Source organism: Elephantulus edwardii, unplaced genomic scaffold (genome assembly GCF_000299155.1).
Source record: "Elephantulus edwardii isolate Elephantulus edwardi_28Jun2011 unplaced genomic scaffold, EleEdw1.0 scaffold00181, whole genome shotgun sequence".
Classification (NCBI taxonomy): Eukaryota; Metazoa; Chordata; class Mammalia; order Macroscelidea; family Macroscelididae; genus Elephantulus; species Elephantulus edwardii.
In genome coordinates this window covers 1,869,157-1,892,082 of record NW_006399931.1, presented here as the reverse complement: position 1 = coordinate 1,892,082, position 22,926 = coordinate 1,869,157, and the positions used below count along the sequence as shown (strand labels likewise).

General features: G+C 47.4%; 2 protein-coding genes across 2 annotated transcripts; one reads left to right on the top strand and one right to left on the bottom strand.

Moving 5' to 3' along the window:
• The first annotated feature begins 938 nt into the window (after positions 1–938).
• FSCN3 (fascin actin-bundling protein 3, testicular) lies at positions 939–9,818 on the top strand. Its single transcript, XM_006896073.1, has 6 exons — positions 939–1,082; positions 2,239–2,932; positions 3,351–3,469; positions 8,375–8,534; positions 9,148–9,318; positions 9,613–9,818. The coding sequence occupies exons 1-6, from the start codon at positions 939–941 to the stop codon at positions 9,816–9,818; spliced, it is 1,494 nt and encodes a 497-aa protein (XP_006896135.1).
• A 6,212-nt stretch (positions 9,819–16,030) lies between these two features.
• PAX4 (paired box 4) lies at positions 16,031–21,571 on the bottom strand. Its single transcript, XM_006896094.1, is given in 10 exon segments — positions 16,031–16,099; positions 16,101–16,168; positions 16,501–16,642; positions 16,881–16,936; positions 18,001–18,070; positions 18,413–18,495; positions 18,724–18,849; positions 20,379–20,454; positions 20,947–21,162; positions 21,407–21,571. Coding segments are annotated over 10 exon segments (1,071 nt in total).
• Between the last annotated feature and the right edge of the window lie 1,355 nt (positions 21,572–22,926).

Here is a 22,926-nt window from a genome sequence, read left to right as displayed (position 1 = left end):
TAATAAGAACAGTTTATGCTTATCCACTGGAAAAGAACTTGTAAAACACTGAATGAAATTTCAAATTCTTAAAAGAATCCAGACTACCTGGAGTCATGGAGCTTGGATAGACCCTGAGATAATTATCCAGAGATCAACTTTAAATCTGAAACTGGAAACAGTAGATTAACTTAACCAAGAATATCCATTGAGGATTATGTTCTTTTAAGAGCTAGCTACATGGAGTCAAATTGACTCAGCAACTTGAAAGATTAAATGAGAAGTTTAGGATGCAGTGAGATGATCCTAATGGGGGAAGAACAACTTGGGGAAGGGGGGAGGTGAGAGTGATTAGACACCTTGAAGAACGTAGTCAGTGTTACCAGATTATGCATGAAGGTTTTCCTATGTCTATTCCTAACAACAACAATAAGACTAAACAGTACCTTTTAAGACATGATGGCTTCATCATCCAGGGTCCTTGAGATGTGATAAATCTTTTTCTTGGTTACCTTGAGCTCCTTTTGGAACTTGAGTCCTCAAGGATCCAAGCCCAACCACTTTTCTAGGGAGTTGAGTGGTTGATTTCTATCCTTTTTATTAAAATGAGGGAAGGTAAAGAAGGGGAAGGACTTGCCTCAAGTTAGAGGTGGGCACAGAGGTTTTGATTCCAGTCGGCTGACCTCTAGGAATGGGGCACAGAGATGCAGGCCACAGTCCCAAATCCACTTCCTCTGGGCCATGGATTGAAGCTGGGCCTGTACATTTTTCCCACTGTGAAGAGACAAGAGGCAGCTCCCATAGTCACAATGCTCCCGGGTCACAGAGGCTCAGGGTCTTGGGCCAGCCTCTGCCTGGGAGCACTGCTCTGGGGCTCCCCTGGGCCCTATGGCCTATGGAACCTCGCCACTGGGGGGTAGGCTGGGCTGGACTGAGTCATCACCTGCCGCACAGGCCCCATGGAGGAGATGGAATGGGTGCCAAAGCAGCCCAAGGCTAAGGACCTGAGGGTTGGGCTCATCAACTGGGCGGGAAGCTACCTGACTTTTGAGCCTTGTAAGAAAAGAGTCAGTGCTACAGCAAAGGGTTTGGGCAAGAAACAGGTAACAAGGCAAACGTGTGCTGGACCCAACTTCCCAAGTGGCCCAGGTCACCCTCAGGAGTGAGAGTGGTGCCTTCCACCTAACCCTCACCTAACCTCTGTCATTTCCAGTTCAAGACCCTGCCACCCCAGGCTTTTGCCCAGGGCTCCCCACTGCTCTGTTCCCCCTGTCTGAACGTGTTCCATGAGGGAAGCCTCAGCCTAGCCTTCCGGCCTTGTCCTGCTCTGGCTTTTCTACGTGCCATCCCAGCAGAGGGGTTATGTTATCCGAGAGGAGAGTTGGAGGGTCATCCAGGGGAAGTAGATCCAGTAGAGTGGCTGCAAAGTCTGCAGTCCTGGGTGGCAGTGTTGAAGAGTAGTGGACTAGGCAGCCCTAGGAGGGTGGCCTACATTTTAGAGAAGGGCACGGGCACCTCTGAGGCAGCTGCTGGATGGGGCAGGAGTGCAGCCCTCTGACGTGTCTCACTGCGACCCATCTCTGAGGCCTGCCCCTGTGCTCACCTCCGAGAGCCCCTGGGGAGCCTGGACCACTGCTGAGAGTCATGCTTTGCTCCTGCTGGCTCGCAAGGTGGCCTTGGCAATGGCCTTGGTGATGGCGGTTGGTTGAGTGCTCTGTCTGCTCTATGTCCATCAGTGAGAAGGAAAGAAGCAAGACCAAACCCAGAGAATTTCTTAAGAAATTAATTACGACTGAAGGGAGCTTGGTGGTTAGGTGTTGCACTGCCAACACAAAGGTACGAGATTCTAATCCACCAGCAGCTCTGCAGGAGAAAGATAGGCACTGTCCCTGTGTGATACATTTATTGCCTCTGAAAACCCACTGGAGGGTCAGCTTCAGGTCGGCTCCAACTTGATGGTAGACAACGAGACCCACAAAGCAGGTCAAGAAGGGAGTTTTTGCCTCCTGGTACTTGGAGGAAGAGAGCACAGAGGTTCTTGTCTGTGGTTTTTGAGAAGCTCTGTGGCCATAGGCCTTGGCGTGCCCTGAGACCCTTATGATGATCGCTGGTTGGGAGGATGGGAGGTCTGAGAAGAGTAGAAGTCCCCAGGGCTGCCAGGTCGGGAAGGTGAGACCAGGGGTGACAGGTCGGTTGTCAGGCTACTGGGTAAGGTCACCTGGTGACCTGGCCTCCCACCTCTCCCTCCAATGCCATCAGACGTGGGAGCTCCTGGTGTGCAATGAACATGACTCACAGGCTGTGGTCCGACTCCGAAGCCTGCAGGGTCACTACCTGCTGTCCGAAGGGAACGGCTCGGTGTGTTACGGGCAACCGAGGGGCAACCATCATGGGTGCTTCCTGCTACGCTTCCACCGGAACTGCAAGTGGACCCTCCAGTGTGTCCTCACCGGGCACTACCTGGAGTCGGAAGGCGAGGACGTGTTCTGCAAGTCCAGGGTGCTCTCAGCCTACCACATGTGGACCCCTCGGCCAGCTCTGCACATCCACGTGACCCTCTACAACCCCCTCCACCGCTGCTATGCCCGGGCTGACCCCACGGTGGGTCGCATCTGGGTGGACACGCCAATCCCTTGCCTGGAGGAATGTGGCTTCCTGCTGCATTTCCAGGATGGCTGCTACCACCTGGAGACCTCAACACACCACTTCCTGTCCCACCTGGACAGGCTGGTCTCCCAGCCTTCGGCACAGACAGCCTTCCACATGCAAGTGCGGCCCAGAGGGCTGGTGGCACTGAGCGATGGAGAAGGGGGCATATTGTACCCCCAGGGCTCACGGCTGCTCCTGGGGCTGGGCTCTAGGCCCCATCATGGTGAAGAGTGGTTCGTCCTTCAGCACTGCCCCGCCTGGGTCACCCTCAAGTCAAGGGCGAAGAAGCTTGTCTCGGTCTGCGGCAAGTGCTGAGCCCATCATGGCCAGGGAGGGACAGAGGGTGGTGGCAGAGAAAATGGAAGTGTGTCTGGAATGAGCAAGGATTGTTGAACCTTTTGTAAGAAAGGCCCTAAGTTTCCATGGCAGGATAGTATAGGGCTCAGTTCCTGTTCACAGAGTTGCTCTGAATTGTACTCTGTGGCACCCAACAACAACCAGGCCCCAAGGAGTCCTTGGTACCACGAAGAAAAAAATGGGGTTTTGAGCTTCAGGAGGAAGTCGTTTGTGTTTTCAAGCTACTAAATACTTAACCCAACTCTAGGGGCTCAAGGCTTAGGAGACAAAGCAAAGGGGTCCCCAGTGACAAAGTAGGGAGGAAGTGTCAAAACTGAGGGGAAGAACAGAACTCTGGCTGCATCTGACCTGTTCTTCCCCTGCAGATTTTGAGGTATATGCTACCGCAGATCGCTTAACCCCGATGTCCTTGTTCCAGTTTGAGTGTAACAAGGACAGCTCCACCTTGCAACTGCGTTCAGTCAACGGCTTCTATCTAGTCCAGGTGAGATCTAAATCTCCGTCCTCAGTCTTGAGCCCTGAGATTTCCCCTTTCTACGTGCACTTTTTCCTTCTTCAGGCAGATGAGGGGGTGCTTTGTGGATGCCCTTGGAAAGTCATTTGCATCCAGGGGGACTTCCTTTCTTCAAATCAACTTAATTGAGGAATAGTTTGCATGTAATATGATTGGAATGACTGTACATTTTCAACTTTGTTCCTTTTAAGTGTGAGTTTTATCTTTGGGTGAAAATTTACAAATCATACTGTGTTTTCTATTCAACCATTCACACACATTTTAGTACAAAATGACACATAATGATGATCATTATAATTAATTATAACATCAGATAAACATTGCATATTGAATTTCCCTTTACCCAACTTAACTATTTATTAATTTTTTTTCACCCTCTCTCTCTCCCTTTCTACCCCTGTGTATACCTTTCTTTAGCTTTTCATCGTTTTAGTCTTATATTAAAATTGTCCTTTGGTGATGACTTTTGTCACTCGGCATAATTTCTTTTAGAGCCACCCATGTTGGGCAGGGTTTCACTAACTCTGTATGATACTCAGTAAGGCATCTTGTGACTGTAACATAGTTTCCTTAGCCATTCATTCATTAATGAATAGCTGGGCTTTCTCTTAGCTGTTATAAATACTGCAGACAACATGGGTGTGTGCATATCTGTTAATGTCACAGCTATTATTTCCTTGAGATAGATACAAAGTAGTGGATTTGCTAAGTTCAAATGGTCATCAAATGGCATTTCTATTTCCAACTTTCTGAAGAAGTACTAAACTACTTTCCCTAGTGTTTGCACCATTTTATATCCCCACTAACAAGGTAAGAAAGTTCCAATCTCTCCACACCCTCACCAGGATTTGCTGTTTTCTGTCTGCGTGAATTTGGCAGTTGTTGTTGGAGGAGGCTCGGGTGGCATAGTCTGTAGGGAGATAGATGAGCTGCTAACTCAGAAGGGGTACATCTCGGCCAGTTTGAGTCCTCTCAGCAGCTCCATGGGGGAGAGATGGGCGGTCTTGTCCTATGTGATTTGCATCCTTGGAACCTCACTGGAGAACCAGCTGAGCCAGGTCTAACAACTCAACAGGAATGAAGAGTAGCAGTGTTGCTGGAGTAGATCATATCTCCTTTTCGTTTGCATTTTTCTTTTTTTTTCTATAATTATATTTTATTAATTTTCATAAACATTTACAGAGATTTTGGGCTTCCACTCATTCATTGTTGCACTATTCTCTCTACCCTCCTCCCAGTTTGTTCTTGTCCAAATGCCACAGTGCTTGTCAAAGCCAGTTCTGATTAATCTTCTTTGTCAGTGTGTCCTTTGCCATTCCCTATCACTCCTCCCTGAGAGAGACTTCACCCTGAGTCATAAGGAAAAGGGGATGGCGTATTCTCTTAGCTACTTCCTGCTGAAAAGGGACGCTGTGGGTTTCAGGGTGAAGATCTTCTCTCACTACTCTAAAGGGCCCCTTTGGCAGTAGGAAACACATAGACTATTATGGAGATTGATTTTGGAATTTAGATGCACTCTTATTGATTGTGCTTGGCTGTACATGTTCATATCCTTGAATATGTATCATGGGGGTGTTGCAACCTAGAAGACACAAATTTGACTAACAAGTTATAAGTACATGAGTCCAAAAATTATGGAAAAGTAAAAGAAAAGCTTCTTTCGTTTTACAAACCCTCCCCCAGGTCCCCTCCACCATGTAGCCCTCGCTCTAGTCTCCTGTGATGACAGAAATACCCAGTTATATCTCTCTTTTAAACGGTTCTCTCCCTCCTCTGTTTCAGTGCAGTATACATTATTGAACCCATCTCTCCAGACTTCATGTATGCGTTGGCCATCTGAATGTCTTCTTTGGTGAAATATATTTTCATGTCCTCTGCCCACTTTGTCATTAGATTTTTTATCATTTTCTTGCTGAGATGTTGGAGTTTTCTCTACATTTTACAGATCAGTCCCTTGTCAAATATGTCATTGCCACATATTTTTTTCCGGTCAATAGGCTCTTTTTCTAGTCATTTGGAGAAATCTTCTGATGCACTTGGATTTCATTTTTATGAGGAGTCAATCCTCTAGCTTATACCCTGCTGATTGTTCATTTCAATTGCATATGTAGTCACTGTGCCAAAAACAATTCACCAACACAGAACAATTTCCATTAGCAGTACTGGACGACAAACAATGGCACTGAAGGACGAAGGCCAACCTGCTTTGAAGGCATTGGCAATGAATAAGGCCCCAGAAACCGATGGAATACCAACTGAAGTGTTGTAGTAAACAGTTGCAGCCCTGGATGTGCTCATTAGTGAATGCCAAGATGTTTGGAAGACATCTACCTGGCCAACTGACTGGAAGAGATATGTGTTTGTTCTTATCCCAGGAAAAGGAGTTCCATCAATGTGGAAACTTTTTAACAATATTGTTAATATCACATGTAAGTAAAATCTTACTGAAGATTATTTAAAAATGTCTGGAACAGTATATTGTTAGAGAACTGTCAGAAATTCAAGCTGGGTTTAGAAGACACCATGGAATGAGGGATATCATGTCTACTGTCAAGTGGATCTTGGCTGAAAGCAGAGAGTAGTACCAGAAAGACTTGTATTTTATTGAGTATGCAGAGATATTTGACAGTGTGGGTCATAATAAATTATGGCTGGCATTGAGAAGAATGGAGAATCTAGAACAGTTAATTGTACTCACGTGAAACCTGTACATAGACCAAGAAGCAATCATTCAAACAGAACAGAGATCCTGTATGGTTTAAAACCAAGACAGGTGTGCTTCAGGGTTGTAGGCTTTCTCCATTACCTATTCAATCTGTATGCTGGGCAAATCATTCAAAAATCTGGGCTATATAAAGAAGATGTGGCATCAAGATTGATTGCAGGAAGGCTCCTCAACAATTTTCATTATACAGATGACAAAACCTTGGCTTGCAGAAAGTGAAAACACAAAGCACTTTCTGAAAAAGATCAAAGACTGTGGATTATATCTCAACATCAAGGGGGGGGAATCCTCATCGCTGGCAACATAGGCAACATCATGATGATTATTGTTGTTGTTATGTGCTGTTGAGTCTCCTGCAACTCATAGCAACCCTATGCACAACAGCCTTGATGCCTGCCCTGTCCTGAGCCAGTCTCACTGCCTTCAACACACCTATCCCCATTGCCCCAGTTACTGTGTCAATCTATTCCCCTCCTGCTCTGTCCCTCCACCCTTCCAAGCATATGTCCTTCTCCAAGGACCAGTCCCTCCTTGCCACATGACCTAAGTATATGAGATGGAGCTTCAAAATCCTAGCCACACTCTCCTGTTTATTCTATTGGTGGCCCATGGTATGTTCAATACTCTTCTCCAGCACCAAACTCAAAGGCATTGGTTCTTCTTCTGTCATTCTTAGTCATTATCCAGCCCTCAGATGCATTGATGCATAATAAATAATTGTGAAGACCATGCCTGGATCAGGCATACCTTAGTGATAGATGGAGAAAAGATTGAAGTTGTCAACAACTTCATCTTAGGTCCACAGTGAAGACCCTTGGTACCAGCAGTCAGGTGATCAGGAGACATACTACATTGGGAAAGTTGGCTGATCTAGCTTAAGTTCATTTTTTGTGGATGATACAAGGTATGGACTTTGTTATCATTTTCTACAGATAGAGATCCAGTTTTACCAGCACCATTTGTTAAAGAGTTGACTTTCCCCAACTTAATGGATTTCAACTCTTTGTCAAAGATTTAGCTGTCTGTAGGTGGATAGATTTCTTTTTAGATTCTCAATTCTGTTTCGCTGGTCTGTATACCTATCACTGTATCAGCACCAAACTGGTTTTCTTGCTTTGGTTGCATAGAAGATTTTGAAATCAGGCCATGTAAGGCACTACGTTTCTCTACCTTTGCATCTTTGGTAGCATTTTCTTATCTGGGTTGTCTTTCCTTCCCATCTAAAATTGGTGATGACTTTTTCTCTCTCTGATGATTGATGGTGGGATCTAGACTGGTGTTTGTAGACTGCTTTTGATGTTTCAATAAAAAAATAATGTTACATCTATAGATCAATGAGCCTGGCATATTCTTCCATTTAGAATGGTCTCTTGTATTTTGTAGTTTTCTCGGTATGGATCTTTTGTAACTCTGATTAGATTCCCCTGATAAGAACTAGAGCTGCTGTGCACAGGATCACCATGGGGCACAGGTGGCTCGACAGCACATAACAACAACAAGAAGAAACCTTATAGTCTGTTATACTATTTAAGTTAAATCAGTGCTTACAGGGAGATTTATAGCATTCAAGTCTTAGATGAAATGGGAACATCATTGCTGAGCCCCCACTGGGTGACCAAGGCTGTAAATTAAGGGAGAGGAAAGCTCCATCTTTCTGTCCCAGCACTGCTGGTGGATGAAAATTTCCAGAGAGATGCCATTTTGGAGATTAGAAACACAGTTTCCTACAGACTCTGCCACTGAAGCTCATGTATATGGCTAGTCCTTTTCAAGTAAAAATGTGGACAAGAAATCATTGCCTACCTCAAAGTCACAAAGATTTTCTTCTATAATTTTTATTGTTTAGCTTTCACATTTGTGGCTTTGATCTATTTTTAGATAACTTTGGCATAAGGGCCAAAGCTACTTTGCCTCCATACAGATACCCAGACCCCTTTGATGCTAGGCTCGGAAATATAGCACAGACGGGCAATGGGAGTTGAAGGATACACCATGTTCCCCATAAAACATCTGAAAGTATAAAGCATGCCTCGGGGTGAGAGGAAGGCTGGATTGGATGCGAGGTAGAGAGTCTGGGAATTAGAATGATGGGAAGAACCCTGAGATGTTCACGCCTCACTTCCCCTCCCTGTTCCTGTTATTCTTTCTAGCGGCGCCATAGGACACTGATGGCCGACGGGCACCCTCTGGAGTCCGACACCTTCTTCCGCATGTACTGGAACTACGGCCGGCTCATACTACAGTCCTCCAGCGGGCGCTTTCTGAGCATCATGGCTAATGGCCTCCTGGTGGCCAATGCCACCGTTCCAGGTGAGCCGAGTGGCCCAGCAGGTAACTCCAGGTCAAGGATGCTTCTGGTAGGAAGCACCCCTCTGGGAAAGAGAGAGAGAGGTAGCCTTTGCTTTGAGTCAGAAGACCTGGGTTTATGTTCTTGCTCCAGCACTGAAATGATGTCATCCCTGCTCAAGCTACCTCCTTGAGCCTGAGGGGTTTTTATCTGTAAGAGAGGACTTGATATCCACTCTGCCTGCCTCACAGGCTTATTGTGAGCCTCAGACACACATATTTCAAAGGAGAAAGATTGCCTGTATTTACTGAGCTTAACACTATGCTTGGTGCCTCTACAAACATCTGACCAATTCCTAACAGAAGACCTGACACCTACTTCTTGTTGTTGTTGTTGTTGACCATCAAGTTGACTGTGACTCCTGCCACTCTGTGAACAACAGCTCTGACCCCTGCCCTGTCCTGTACCATCCTCATCATCTCTGATATGTGGTTCCAGTCACGGTGTCAATCCTTCTTGTTCATTACATGTTCAAATAGTAAAGACAGCCTTTTGTCTCCAACCTTTCCCCTCCTGCTGTGATCAGAAGACATTGAGAGGCAGTTCTTGTACACAAACCCTCCCCATTTCTCACAGGCCCCCATGAGGAATTTGGGATCCGATTAGCCAACCGCCCCTTCCTGGCACTGCGCGGGCGATATGGGTACGTGGGCACTTCCTCAGAACATGACCTCATGCAGTGCAACATGGACCAGCCCGACTGTATCCACCTGCTGCCCTGCCGCCAGGGCATCTACCACTTCCAGGGTGAGGAGCACCTCTCCCTTCCTCCAGGCTGCATGATGCAGTCCATTCACCTTCCCCCCCAGCTCGAATCTCAGGGCCTGCTCGTCATGGAAGGGGAAATGGGGTTTCCTGTTTCCGGGGGGGGGGTTAGTGGGGTGACCTCTGCTCTTCCCTAGAAAGGCCTGCCCACACTGCCAGGGTGGGGTGGCCAGGTCACATGTCACGTCCTCACCGCTGTGGAGTGTATGCAAAAGCTGCCGTGCAGGAGGGCCGCCCTGTACACGACCCCCACCGACTGAGCCCTTCCCGCCCCAGCACAGGGTGGAGCCTTCTGGTCCATTACATCTTTTGGCACCTTCCGCCCTTGGGGGAAGTTTGCCCTCAACTTCTGCATCGAGCTTCAGGGGAGCAACCTGCTTACCGTCCTGGCGCCCAATGGCTTCTACCTGCGCGCCGACAGGAGCGGCACCCTGTTGGCAGACAGCGAAGACATTACCAAAGAGTGTATCTGGGAGTTTTAGGTAAGATTGAGTGGGGAAGGATCTGGAGGTGAGGACAGGGGCTGAGGGGCAAGAGGAGAATGGAGGTGGATGGGACATGTGTAATAGGAAGACCAAAATTCATGTTCATAGAGAGCTCTGGTGGCCTAGCGGGCAAGAAGCTGCACTGCAATCCCAGAGGTATGCAGTTCGAATCCACCAGATGCTCTGCTGGAGAAGGAGGGGCAGTCTCCTCCTGTACCTGTCAGATCCGATTTGACAGTACACATACACAAAAATAATAAAATAAAATAAAAAAAAACTAAAAAAAAACCCAACAAAATTCATGTTCAGGCTGGCTTCTGTATACAAGGCAATCAGTCCAGGCTTTGCTTCCAAGTCTGTGCCAAGTCCTTGCTGAACGTCTAAACCTGGGTTTTCTAGAGAAAGGAGAGAAATTAGATCTTAATTTCTCACTTAAGCCACACAGATGTGTGCTTCTAAGCAAACCTGGGGCAGAGGTGTATGGGGGTGCAGCGGGACAGGATGAGGTGCATTTGGGCTTCTGTATCTCACTAAGGTATAGAATTTGTTATCATATGCCATCGAGTCTGAACCAGTTCACAGCAGACCCTCCAGAGGGTTTTCAGAGGCAGTACACGAGTGAAGATTGCCCGTCTTTCTCCTGCAGAGCAGCTGGTGGATTCAAACCGTGTGCCTTTGGGTTAACAGCACAACTCCTTACCACTAAGTCACCAGAGCCCCATGGTATAGGATGTATAGAATGTCACCCCATTTACAGATGAGGAGGGTGATTCTGAGCATGGGTGTAGGTGCCAAAAGGTGTGCTTTGAGGGTGTGCTTTCTGGTCTCTGTGTATCCTCTCTGTTCCTACCCCTCCAGGATCTTTGAGGGCGCTGATGGCTCCAAGATAGTTCTCTCTAGCTCTGAAAACTTACTGGTGTACACAGTTCATGTAACTGCATCTTGCCATCCCATCTAAACTGGCAGAACTGGAATTAGACTCCTTGTTCTCTTCTTTCCAGCCTCCTATGACCATCTCGAGCTTTGCAGGTCTCCTAGAATCTCAGGTTCAAGGACTGAGCACCGTTGCTGAGTCTCCCTTCAACACACCTTGAACATGTTTTTAATGTTTCCTTAACATCCTTAACATTGACCGCTGCCACTCTTGGACTCCAGACATTTCATCAAGAGCCTGCACCACTCTCCCTGGCATCCCCTGTATCATTTCTGTTCCCCTCCAGGCCCTTTTGTCACACAAACACCCCACTAAGCTGTTCACCATCATCAAGTCAGCCCCCAACTTATAGTGAACCCACACAATGAGACAGCTCCATTGTGATCCCTGGATTCTTTTTCAATGACTGGTTTTCAGAAGTAGGTTGCCAGGCCTTTATTCCTATGTCTTAGTCTGGAAGCTCCATTCAGCATCATGGAGCATGCAAGCCTCCACTGTCAAGACAGATGGTGGTTACACTTGCGCTCCCCTGGCCAGGAATCGAACTGTGTCTCCTTCCTGTTATGTTGTTATTTGCTGTTAAGTCAGAACCAACTCATAGCTGACCCTCTAGTGGGTTGTCAGAGGCTGTAAATCACACAGGAGGAGACTGACCATCTCTCTCCTACAGAGAAGCTGGTGGATTTGAACTGCTTGTGTCTGATAGACTGCATGGAAATGAAGGATTCTCCCACTCAGCCACCACTGCCCTCAAATGCGACCAGGCGGCCTTTCTTGTAATGCGTTCCTAACCCAGCACTCTCTCGCGCATACCTCTTCCCGTCATCTTATTGCTTCTAGTTCTTTTCCTTCACAGTCACCCACTTTGCTGATGTCAAAGGGGTGTTGTAGGAAGAACTTGAGCTTTCTGTCATACAGACCTATAATCTAGAGCTAGGAAGCCTAGTGTACTAGTTCTGGGACCTTAGAGAAATGACTTAACATTTCTAAGTCTCAATTTCCTTATCTGTAAACTGGTAATACCATCTACTCCATAGGGAGCTCTAGTGGCCCGGTGGTAAGAAGCTGTGCTGCAATCCCAAAGGCATGCTGTTCAAGTCTACCAGCTGCTCCATGGGAGAAGGTTGGGCAGTCTCCTCCCATGTGATTGTCTCTGAAAACCCAGTGGAGGGTCAGCTGTGGGTTGATTCTGACTCAACATCACACAATAACAACATCTATATCATAGCGTACTATGAAGATTAAATAACAATCTGAATCTAAACACAGACCCTCCATACCTGGTTCATCTTCATTTTTCTACTAGTTTTAGCTATGAACACTTGAAATGGTCAAGTGGAGACATGTAAAAGAATCCTCCTGGGCTCCAGTTTCTTCTTTCTTCCGTGAAGAGTTTATATCGAGTGAAATTTCTCAGGTCCCATCATGTCTTGGTGTGCTGGGAGAGAGTGTATTGTGATGATGAAGAACTCATTTCTGGATTCAAGGAAAATTGGGCTCTAATTAGATTTTTATCAGCTAAATTCATGGTTTGACCATGGACAAGTAAACCTTTCAGATTCATTTTCTCATAGATTACAGTATGTATCTCAGAAAGTTGTTGCAAATAAGACCTAAGATAGTGACTATAAATTGCTTGCTAGAAACCCTGGCTTCTGCACTGCGGTCACTCTGTATCAGAAGCCTTCCCCAACCCCGCTCAGTCTCACATCTGACCTGTCAGCTGAAGTCCAACTCTAATGACTTGGCACCATTCGTTTGATCTTTAATTGACCTTTGCAACTTTCCCCTACACATCAACTTCACACAGGCCTGTATAGTTCTGGATCTTCCCCAAGAACGAGACAAATTTCTCTATTTTCTCTTCTCCCATAGACCCTTGCTAAGTTTTCTTCCACAACCCGGAAGTCAGTCAATAGCTGATAAACATCCTGTTCTGTCTCCAGGTCAGTGGGATGCTCCCTGCCAGAACCCAAAACCTCCAGGAGAAACTAATGTACTAACTGGAACAGGAACCCCAGAGTCAAGAGCCATGAGAAGAATATCTGTTCCCCGAATTTTCCTACCTGGTTTAGCAGGACACCTGTTTCGAGAAACAATACATCCCGACAGGCCACGCCCGAGAACCCTGTGTGCCTGTGACTGAGAACACAGTAGGGGGTTCGAAGAGGGTGAAGACTGGGGCTCCAGGCTGCTCTGAGCTCTACCCAGAAAAGGGGAGGCTGGCTAAGAACCAGTGTCTTCAGAGGTCCTTCTCATCCTTAGGAGAGTCAGTACACCATTCCCAGTGACCTCGTCTAGTCTAGCCTTGCCCTCAGAAATTCAGAAGCCACATGTGACTCTACATGCAGCCTTTTGGTTTAGAAAGAATGGATAATTAGTAATCCTGTGGGCATAGTCCAACAGTAATAACATCTTATGTCTACCTGGCCCCTGCCCCATGGTTACCAATCATTCCTCCCTTATCATTACTTTTGATCTAGTAAGGTGAACATGACGTGTACTTCACTGACTGCCATTTCCAACCCTTTAGAGGGAGTTGAAGTAATTTGTCCAAGATCCCTTGACTACTCACAGCAAAATTAGATCTCTGATTCAGTCATTCTAACTCTAAAGTCCACTGTTCTTTCCATCAAAATGTCTGTCATTCTTGCACTTTTATTTATTATTATTATTATCATCTTAGTATCTACTTGCCATCTGCCCTACTAATGCTTTGAATTGATATAGACTCTTAACTACCTTTATTTAGAAATAAATATTTTTATGATTAGGATAAATGGAAAATCAAAACCACTTGCCATAAATAGACATTGACCACAACTAAGTACAACAAGAACAACACTGCATTTCAAACCCTGGTCAGATTTCCCTCTCGTGCCCTAAGTTAAGGTTCTATAAATGTGTTTTCTCCTCAAGAAATAGAAAAAAACTAGTTTTTATGTTCTAATCCAGTAAGTAAAGATTGAAAACCTGAGAGATCAAGGCAAAGCAGGGCAAGCCTTGGGGTAGGGTATACTATGCAAGGGGGACCTGATGGGTCATTTGATAGGGACTTCCTGCCACAGCATTGGAGAGACACATTTACACACTCAAGTGCTGTGTTGTGTACACACCTGCGTGCACACACAAACATGCACTTTCATGCTTACACTTACCCTGAGCCCCACGTGTGGTCATGGACCCTCTGCTTGCAGGGGCTCAGTTTGGAAGCCTCAGTGGAGAAGGCGTTGCCCACACAAGTCCTGTCATTACTGTGATTGGCTCACTCACAGGTGGCTCTGTCCAGCCAGCCAACAAAACCTCCCTCTTCCCTGGGGCAGCTCTGTCTGCAAAGCTTCCAGTTGGGGAGGAAGAAAAAGATAGGAGAGGGACAGGGTGTGCTGAAGAAATGGCAGACATTTCACGCTGGAGCTGCACTGCCCCGGAGGACGTTCTGCCCTGGTGGGAGTGCTGTTTCATCTTGACGCTCCACAATACAGTTGCCAATTAGCCTCATGCGACTTTGGAGCATTTAAAATGGATCTAGTAACCCACCTGGGCCTCGTGGACAGGAAGTGATGCTACCAAGCCAAAGGTGGGTGATTTTAACCTGCAGCCCTCAGGCCTGGTTTTAATTGTTTCTGGTCAAAGCATTCTTCTAAGTCATATAGCACTAGTCTGTCCATTTACTGTACAGAGGTAACTCGTGGTTGCTGTGATGCTGACCACTGTGACACTGATGTCACTGATTTGACACTGGTGTCAAATGCGTGAATGGTTACCCATGGGGGGCTGTGTTTGGTGGAGCTTCCCGATTAAAAGAAGCTTGGAAGCAGGAGTGACATCCATTTCTGAAATGGCTAGTCTCTGGAAACTTTATGAATTTGGAGAAACGATGAAAGCTATACAAGTGTTCAGGGATTTTGTTCATAAGGTCACTGTGAGTCTTCTAGGACTTGAGGGCACTTAACAACAACAACAGTGCAGCTGAGGAACTGAATTATTCTTTTTATTCAGTTTGTACATTTACATAGACATGAATGGTTGGTGGCCAATGCATTGAACAGACTGAATCTAGTATATTTGATGGTAGAGAGGCCTTTTGAAGGACAGCTTTTGGATCAGTACCTGACGACCTAAGAGTGCACTGCTATGTTGTCAGGTACTGTCGAGTCAAAAGTAACTCGTGGATGATTCTCAGCAGGTTTTCAGAGGGTGTTATTCACACAGAAGGAAATTGTCTCTCTTCCTTCCACAAAGCAGTTGGTGGATTTGAACTGTGTGCCTTTGGGTTGGCAGGACAATGCCTTTCCACTCAGCTATCAGGTTCACCCCCACCTCACCTTGCACCATCATCATTCTGTTGCTCCACATGAGAAAAAGAATTTGGAGGGATGATCCCATCTCCCATTCAGAATATTCTCCACGTTGTTCACTTTCCCCCACAACCCTCCGCCCTCCTATAGCCCCAGACTTCCTTGGAGGAGCCTAGGGCTTTCTCTGCGGGGGAACATAATTGAGAAGATTTGGAAGTTGCTTCCAAGGAGAGCTATGCAGACATGCCCCAGGGGCATTCATAATTGAAAAAGCAGAATATGAAAAATGGCATTTCCACTCTGTGTGCTGCTATGGAAAAATACATATGCTATTATGGAATTATTGTCTATTTTCTTAGATTAAAGCATTACTAGAAATGTCCTTAGATGTGGTAATGGTATCATGATTATGCATGAGAAGGTCCTAATTTTTTGGAGATGTGTGCTAAAGGATTTAGAGGTGAAGAGACATGATGTAACATCAGTGTGTGTGTGTGTGTGTGTGTGTGTGTGTGAGAGAGAGAGAGAGAGAGAACCCACACATCAAGATAGATAGCTGATAGTAGATTGATAGTAGATGGATAATAGTGATAGAGATGAAAGGAGGGCAGGGAGGAGGTAAATATATAGAAAGAGGATTTAGAGAAAAATGTAGAAAATAGTTTACAAATATTAAAGCAAGGGGTAATGATGTATGGGTGTACATGAGAAATATGATAGAAAACAAGAGCCTCTATTAATAAAAAAGAAAAGTTTTTATTGCTATGGAGAGGAATCTTAGGTTCACTGTGAGAGATGGATGGGCATCGCCTCTCGAGCCCTTCCCCTCAGGTGATACATATGAGGGCATCGAGGCAGGTGAGGCAAGGTCCACAGGTGATGAGGAGGTGGCAGGTAGGAGAAAGGGGCAGTGACCTCCTTAGACGTGTGTTAGATTCTCTCTCCCCCTTCTTCTATTCTTGTCTTCTTCCCTCATTCTAGGCCCGTAGGGGTAGGGAGCCAGGCCATGCCAAGGCTTGGTGGGCACCAAGACTGGCGACAGGGGTAGTGGAAGGAAAAGCAAGGCTGGCAAATCTGAACTGAATCCAGGGAACTCGGGTCTGGGGACAAGCAGCCTGTAGAGACATGGAGGTGAAGCCTGGGCTTGTTGCTCCGACCCCACCTCTCAACATCCCGAAAGGAGGAGCACTAAGACATTGGTACCCTGGCTTGAATACACGCACTCAAATCTTAATCCCACCCCCTTTCTTCTCTTCCTCCATCAATGGTACTGCAGCCTCAGGGGAGCACAGCCTTCTCCAATTGAGGAGACTCACTCAAAGCATGAGAAAGACCTTTATCAAAGTGCGTTTGATGGTCTCAGCTGAAGATCCATATTCTCCCGTGGATTAGAAATCCATCGCCCCTCCCACAACTCCCAGGACGAAGGCCTGTCTGGGATTCTTACCCCAGCAGGACTCGAACCAAGCTTGGGGTGAGGTGTTACTCAAACTTCTGTCAGGTGTTACCCCCCAGTGGAGCTGGTAGCAGGAAGGACCCAGGGCCTCCAGAGCAGGCAGAGCTACTGTGGACACACTGCCAGGGGACTGCTAGAAAAATTGACAGATGATGCCTCTGATTAGCAGATGGGCCCCAGGGCTCTCCACAATGCAGTAAGTATCCTGCACAACTCCAGAGGAGACTGTGGGGATGGCGCCTTCTGGAAGCATGCACTCCGGGTGCCTTAAGGAGCTAAGGACTCTAGTGCATGCCTGAGCCAGAAATAAGGGAGGCAGTGAGCTCTTGGAAGTCCCCCCAGCTCACAACTTTCCATCTCCTCCTGGGCACCTGTGCAGTCAGGATTCCTGAGGAAGCACCTGGTCCAGCAAGACCCTGGGAAGCAGCTGGTCCGTTTAGATCCTGGGAAGTACCTAGAAGGTAAAGGTGGAACCACTCAGAGAAAGAATGAACTGGATGAATATGTATGATGGTGAGTCAGGTCAGATAAAGGATCTAGGAAAGGCAGCAACTTCTTACACGGGTGAGGAGAGGGGATGAGGAACCCCCAGGGGGAAAAAGACCAAATCTTAAGGATGAAACTGTGCTGCAATCCCAAAGGTATATAGTTTGGATCCACCAGCAGCTCCATGGAAGAAGGACGGGCAGTCTCCTCTTGTGTGATTTACTGCCTCTGAAAACCAGCTGGAAGGGCAGCTACGGATCAGTTCTGAGTTGATGGCACGTAACAACACAGCCGAGAAGAACAGGAACTGTATGCTCAGCATCTACTATGGTGTTAGTACTTGAGAGATGTTAAGTACATGTTTGGTAGATGGATGGATAGATGAATTCATGGGAGTGGATGGATATGAGGATGGATGGATTGGTGGGCGGGTGGACAGATGATAGATGATGGATTTATGCATGGATGGAATGGATGATGGTTAATGGATAAATGGATAAGGATGAGGGACTGCGGATGGATGGATGGATGGATGGATGGATGGATGGATGGGAGGGGATGATGGATGGGAGGGTATGGACAGATGAGAATAAAATGTGTGAACAAAAATAGAAGGGAATAAATGGATAAGATTGGATGGATGGATAGATGATGGATACTTGGATGGATGCTTGGATGGATGGATGGATGGATGGATGGATGGATGGATGGATGGATGATGGATGGATAATGGATGAAGGATGGATGGATGATGGATGGATAATGGATGAAGGATGGATGGATGGATGGATGGATGGATGGATGGATGGATGCTTGGATGGATGGATGGATGGATGGATGGATGGATGGATGGATGGATAGATGGATGCTTGGATGGATGGATGGATGGTTGGATGGATGGATGGATGGATGGATGGATGGATGGAGGATGGATGGATGGATGGATGGATGGATGGATGGATACTTGGATGGAGGGGTGTATAAGTAAGGACATAGAACAATCACCTGGTAGTTGTGTTTCACACTTGAGTTTCTCTTGCCGACGCCATTTAGCTCTTCGGTTAGAAAACCAGACCTGAGGAAAGATGGTGGGGACAGTGGAGCGAGCCATGCCCTCTCCTGCCTGGTAACTCACTGTCCTCCATTTGCCACGTGTTCCTGTCCTGAACATGGAGTGTACACTTTTCCTTGGGACTGGCCTGATTCCAGCCTCTGGCCTTTGCTCTTTGCCTCCTCTCTCAACTCAAAGGCATGAAGTGGGAGAAGGAGAAGAGCTACTACCAAATGAGGCCCAACCCAGACACATCTATTCCCACCTTCTTGTCTCCCTGTTCTTCTTGTGGGAAACCAAAGCTCTGTGTGGCACAGACTCTTTACCTTAATAGTTTGTGCACCCTGTGTCATAAATCTCACGCACCCTCACTGTGTCCTCGGGAAGGCAGGTAGCAGCAGCCAGCTTTCCACGGGCCACTGAATCAGGATACTGCCCACGCTGGAATTCTGCAGGGATCAGGCTCGCAGAGTTGAGGGTGAAGGGGGAGAAGCAGGTTTGGGTCTTCCCTCAGACCCTGCTCTCCAATTGCTACAGCCCTGACTGCCCCCCTCACCAGCATAAGCCCCCACCCCAGCCTCTCTTTCAGCCTTTGCCGCCTTGCCCAGGCCCAGGCCCACTGACTTCACCTGTCATGCCCAGCGCCCTCTGACCCACTGTCGACCCTGCCCCAGCACCTTTCTCTAGTGCTTCGGCTTGGCCTGGGGAGAAGATGGTCCGATTCCGGTGGCCAGTCCCTGGGTGAGGACCCCGAGGGGCCTTGGAACCACTGTGGGGAGCAGGAGGAACTGGAGCCAAAACAACTGCAGAGAACAAGAGCAGCTTGTGGTGTTTTGTGGTGATGGTTCCTCTTGCCACGTGGATCCCAAGACCCTGAAGTTGGCTCGGGGAGAAGGGGTGAAATGGTAAACAAGCAGAGGCAAATGGCTGGGGCATCCACAGTTGCTTGGAGGTGACTGCAGGAACACTTGATGGGAGACGTGATCAATAGCAGGGTGAGGTATGGGATTAGTACAGGGGGGACAAAGTAGCAGGGTTCATCCAGAATGCCTGACTACAAAACTGGAGGGAAGCTCTGAGAAGCTCTGTGCATGAGGCAGAAGGAAGTCATAACCCAGTTACAAAATGGGCAAAAGACATGGAAAGAATTTTCACAGAGGAAGATATTCAAATGGCAAACAGACACATGAAGAAATGCTCCAAATCACTGGCAATAAGAGAGATGCAAATCAAAACCACAAAGAGGTACCATCTCACTCTAGTAAGAGTGGCAAAGTTTAACAGGGCAGCAAGTAATAGATGTTGGAGAGGATGTGGTAAGAAAGGAACTCATACATTGTTGGTGGGGTTGTAAAATGGTATAACCATTCTGGAAGGCAGTTTGGCGCTTCCTCAAAAACCTGTATATAGAAATTCCATATGACCCAGCTATTCCACTACTTGGAATATACCCTGAGAAAATGAGAATTGAGGCACAAACTGAGATTTTTACACCAATGTTCATAGCAGCATTATTCATCATCACAAGAACATGGAAACAGCCCAAATGTCCAACCACAAATGAATGGACTGAGAAATTATGGTACATTTCACACAATGGAATACTATGCAGCACGCAGGAACAACAACTCTGTAAATTATTACCTAACTTGGGAGGGACTGGAGAGCATTATGCTGAGTGAATTCAGTCCCATAAGAATAGATATTGTATAGAACCATTATTGTAGAATGAGTATAAGGATCCAGGAAGGTAGGAGAGGTTGAAAGAAGAGGGGTGTGGATGTGCAGGGGGGAGGGGGGATTAATCATTGGGTTGTACAATTTGATTGGTGGAGGGGTGAGGGAAATGGAAAGAATTTGTTCAAATTTGTATTTGAATTTTGTAAATAAACTAGTAGCAAAATAAAATTTTTAAAACAAACAAACAATAAACCCAAACACCAAAAACCAATTCTCATTCTTACTCAGCCTGTCCTGTGACCCTGGGGATAGGAGAACCTGTAATCACAACCTGGCGAACCTGGGCAAGTCACTTTACTTCCCTTCAGTGCACCTCAAATATCTTCCACTAGGAAGCAGGAGTGGCATCCACTTTCTAAACAATATGCCTCTGGAAACTCTACTAACTTTGATAAATGTTGATAGTTATAAAAAGGCTTCAGGCCTTTTGTTCATTGGGTCCCTATGAGTCACAGGAGAGAATAGGCACTTCCAGGCCCTCCCCCATTTTCGATTGTTTTAAGGATAATGCAAGAAAGAACTTCAAAGGCTCTGAAGATGGTAATGCTGGCGTTTTGGCTGCAGTTATCCCAGGTGCAGCCCACAGACCCACCTGGTGGCTGGAACTGTGGCCAGGGGAGTCCGTGGTCCTCCTGTAGTGCCCGCAGGACCCGGTTGATGGAGGAGATCTGGGTAGGTTGGGGAGAGTTGGGTGCTGAGATGATGCCTGAGCCAGAGCTGCATCCTGAGACTATTTCCCTCTGTATACTCTCCCCAGTGCCCCTGCCCATCTTTCCAAGGGCAGCCTTCTCTCTCCCCAGCATTTTCTTCTTAACTCTCTCAACCACCAGTGTTAAGAAGAGACAGTCCTGCATTAGAGAGCCTGGGAACCCTGACACCCAACCTTGGACGCCCACATTACCAAACAGGAAGGAATCGTATCCTCTCCAACAGCAAGATCAAACCTGTTGCCGCTGTGTCAGCTCTAACGCATGGTGACCCCATGTATTGCAGGGTAGAATGGCTGCATTTTCTATCTATCACCCCGTGCAGAAGCAGCTAGCTTTTCTCCCGTGGCACGATTAAATCAACCACTAACACACAGATTACCAATCAAGTGCAAACTCATGGCCCCACCCTGAAAGCTTATTGCCAGTGCCAGCAGGGACAGGGCCACTTACACTGGGAGTCGTGTCCTGGGTGCAGAGCCCTTCAGCACACAGCTGGCGTTGGATCTCCCACGCAAAGAGAGCTGGACACTCGCCCTTCAGCTGGGCGATTCGAGCCACCACAGTGGGTGTGGCCAGGCGAGGCTTGCTCCCCCCAATACCCTTGGGCTCCAAGACCCCTGTGCGATAGTACCGCCCTAGGATCTTGCTCACACAGCCATTAGAGACCTGGGTCAGGTGGAGGAAAGGACAGGTGAGGCGGATGGGTGAGCGCTTCTGGGACAGAATGAGGCTGCAGGACTCGCTTGCGCAGGCTGCAGGGCTGGAGGTCCCTTCTCCCAATTGGGTGCCTGCCGCTCCCTTCCCCAGCATCCAAGAGGGTCTTCTAGGAAGTAGCCTGGGTCCTCAATGCCCCCAGAGTGTGGAACACCCCAGATTCTAGCCTGCTTGTCCTCATCACTGACATATTCACCTTGAGGCTCCGTGAGATGTCGCAGGGTCTCATCCCGCTAATGGCCAGCCGCACGATTTGCTGCCGGGTGTCCAGGGGCAAAGGTCTGCCATTTACAAAGAGACCCCCAAGCTGGTTCACGCTGCTGATGCCTGGGCAGAAGAAGGACTCGCATGTCTCCCCCATGCCCCGCCCACGTGAGGCATGGAAGACCATACCTACAGTGGCCTCCCACAAAACATGCCATTCTCTTTCGGAACTGGCTTATAGATGAGTCTTTGCTCCTTGACCATGTTGACTGACCTTGTTGATCTAAGACAGGAGGCAGTGGGGCAGGGAGGGGTGACTGGGGAAACCTCCCCTAGAAACTGGGGGAGGACAGATGAGCTGGGGGGGGGGAATGGAAGCAAGTCCTGATGTTGTTGTTGCTGCTGTTAGTTGCGGTTGCGTTTGAGACGTGTAGCGACCCTGTGTGCACTTGGGATTTTCAAAGCGCATTTTTTTAAAGCAGGTAGATGGCGAGGGGAAGAGGTGGGGGAAGCAGGTCAATGGGTCTGTTTTCCAAGGATCCTCAGGGCGAGTTTGAACCGATACTCTTTCACTTACTAATCAAGTACATAACAACAAGCATGTTCATCCACACCCCATCTCATTCCATCCCCTGCTGGTCAAAAGCAGAAAAATAATTTGGAAATATGAGTCTATCCTTTATGCAGAATATCCCTTCTTCATTGTCTTCCCTCACCTTCCTCCCTTCTCCCACACCCCAAGATTTCCAAGCAGCCTAGAAGGGTGCTCCCCTCCCTGACGTTCCCCTCCTCCCAGGCTTCTTACCGTCTTGCTGCATGCTCCAGGCCAGCCTGCCTCACCCAAGCTCAGAGAGCTGCCTGGGAGACTTGCCACTGGGGAAGGTTGCACTTGTAGTTCCTTCTCCAATCTTGGGGCTGAACCTGCAATGAGCCTGGAGTTTATTTGGTTGAAGTTTCTGACTTGGAATGGCCTGAGGAGATGTAGTGTTTTATGATGTTGTTGTTATTGTTAGGTGCCGCTGAGTCAACTATGACTCATATCAACCCTGTGAACAACAGAGCTGAACTTGGCCCTACCCTCTGCCATCCTCACGATGTCCAAGACACTAAGGCCATTGATAGTCATTGTGTCAATCTGTCTTGTTGAGGGTCTCATCTCTTTCATTGGCCCTTTCATTTTCCCAGCCCAACATCTTTTTTCAAGGAATGGCCCCTCTTGACAACATATACAAAGTATATGAGACAAAGTCTGGTGACAGAGGGTCTAACATGCCAGTTGGCCATCTAAATAAGGAAAATTAGATTTAACTTTACTGAACTTTTCAGCCATAAACTTAAGCACTATAGGACTTGTTGAGGACTCATTCTAGATTTCTGCAGAGAGGTCCGGGAACTGGAAGGGTCTGGCTCTCCACACGTCCTTCCCAAGAGGTGAGGGACATGGAAGGAGAGTGATGCTTCTGAAGGCCCAGGGGTCCTCTTTTCCAAACAGACCTCTCATAGACCTTCCTC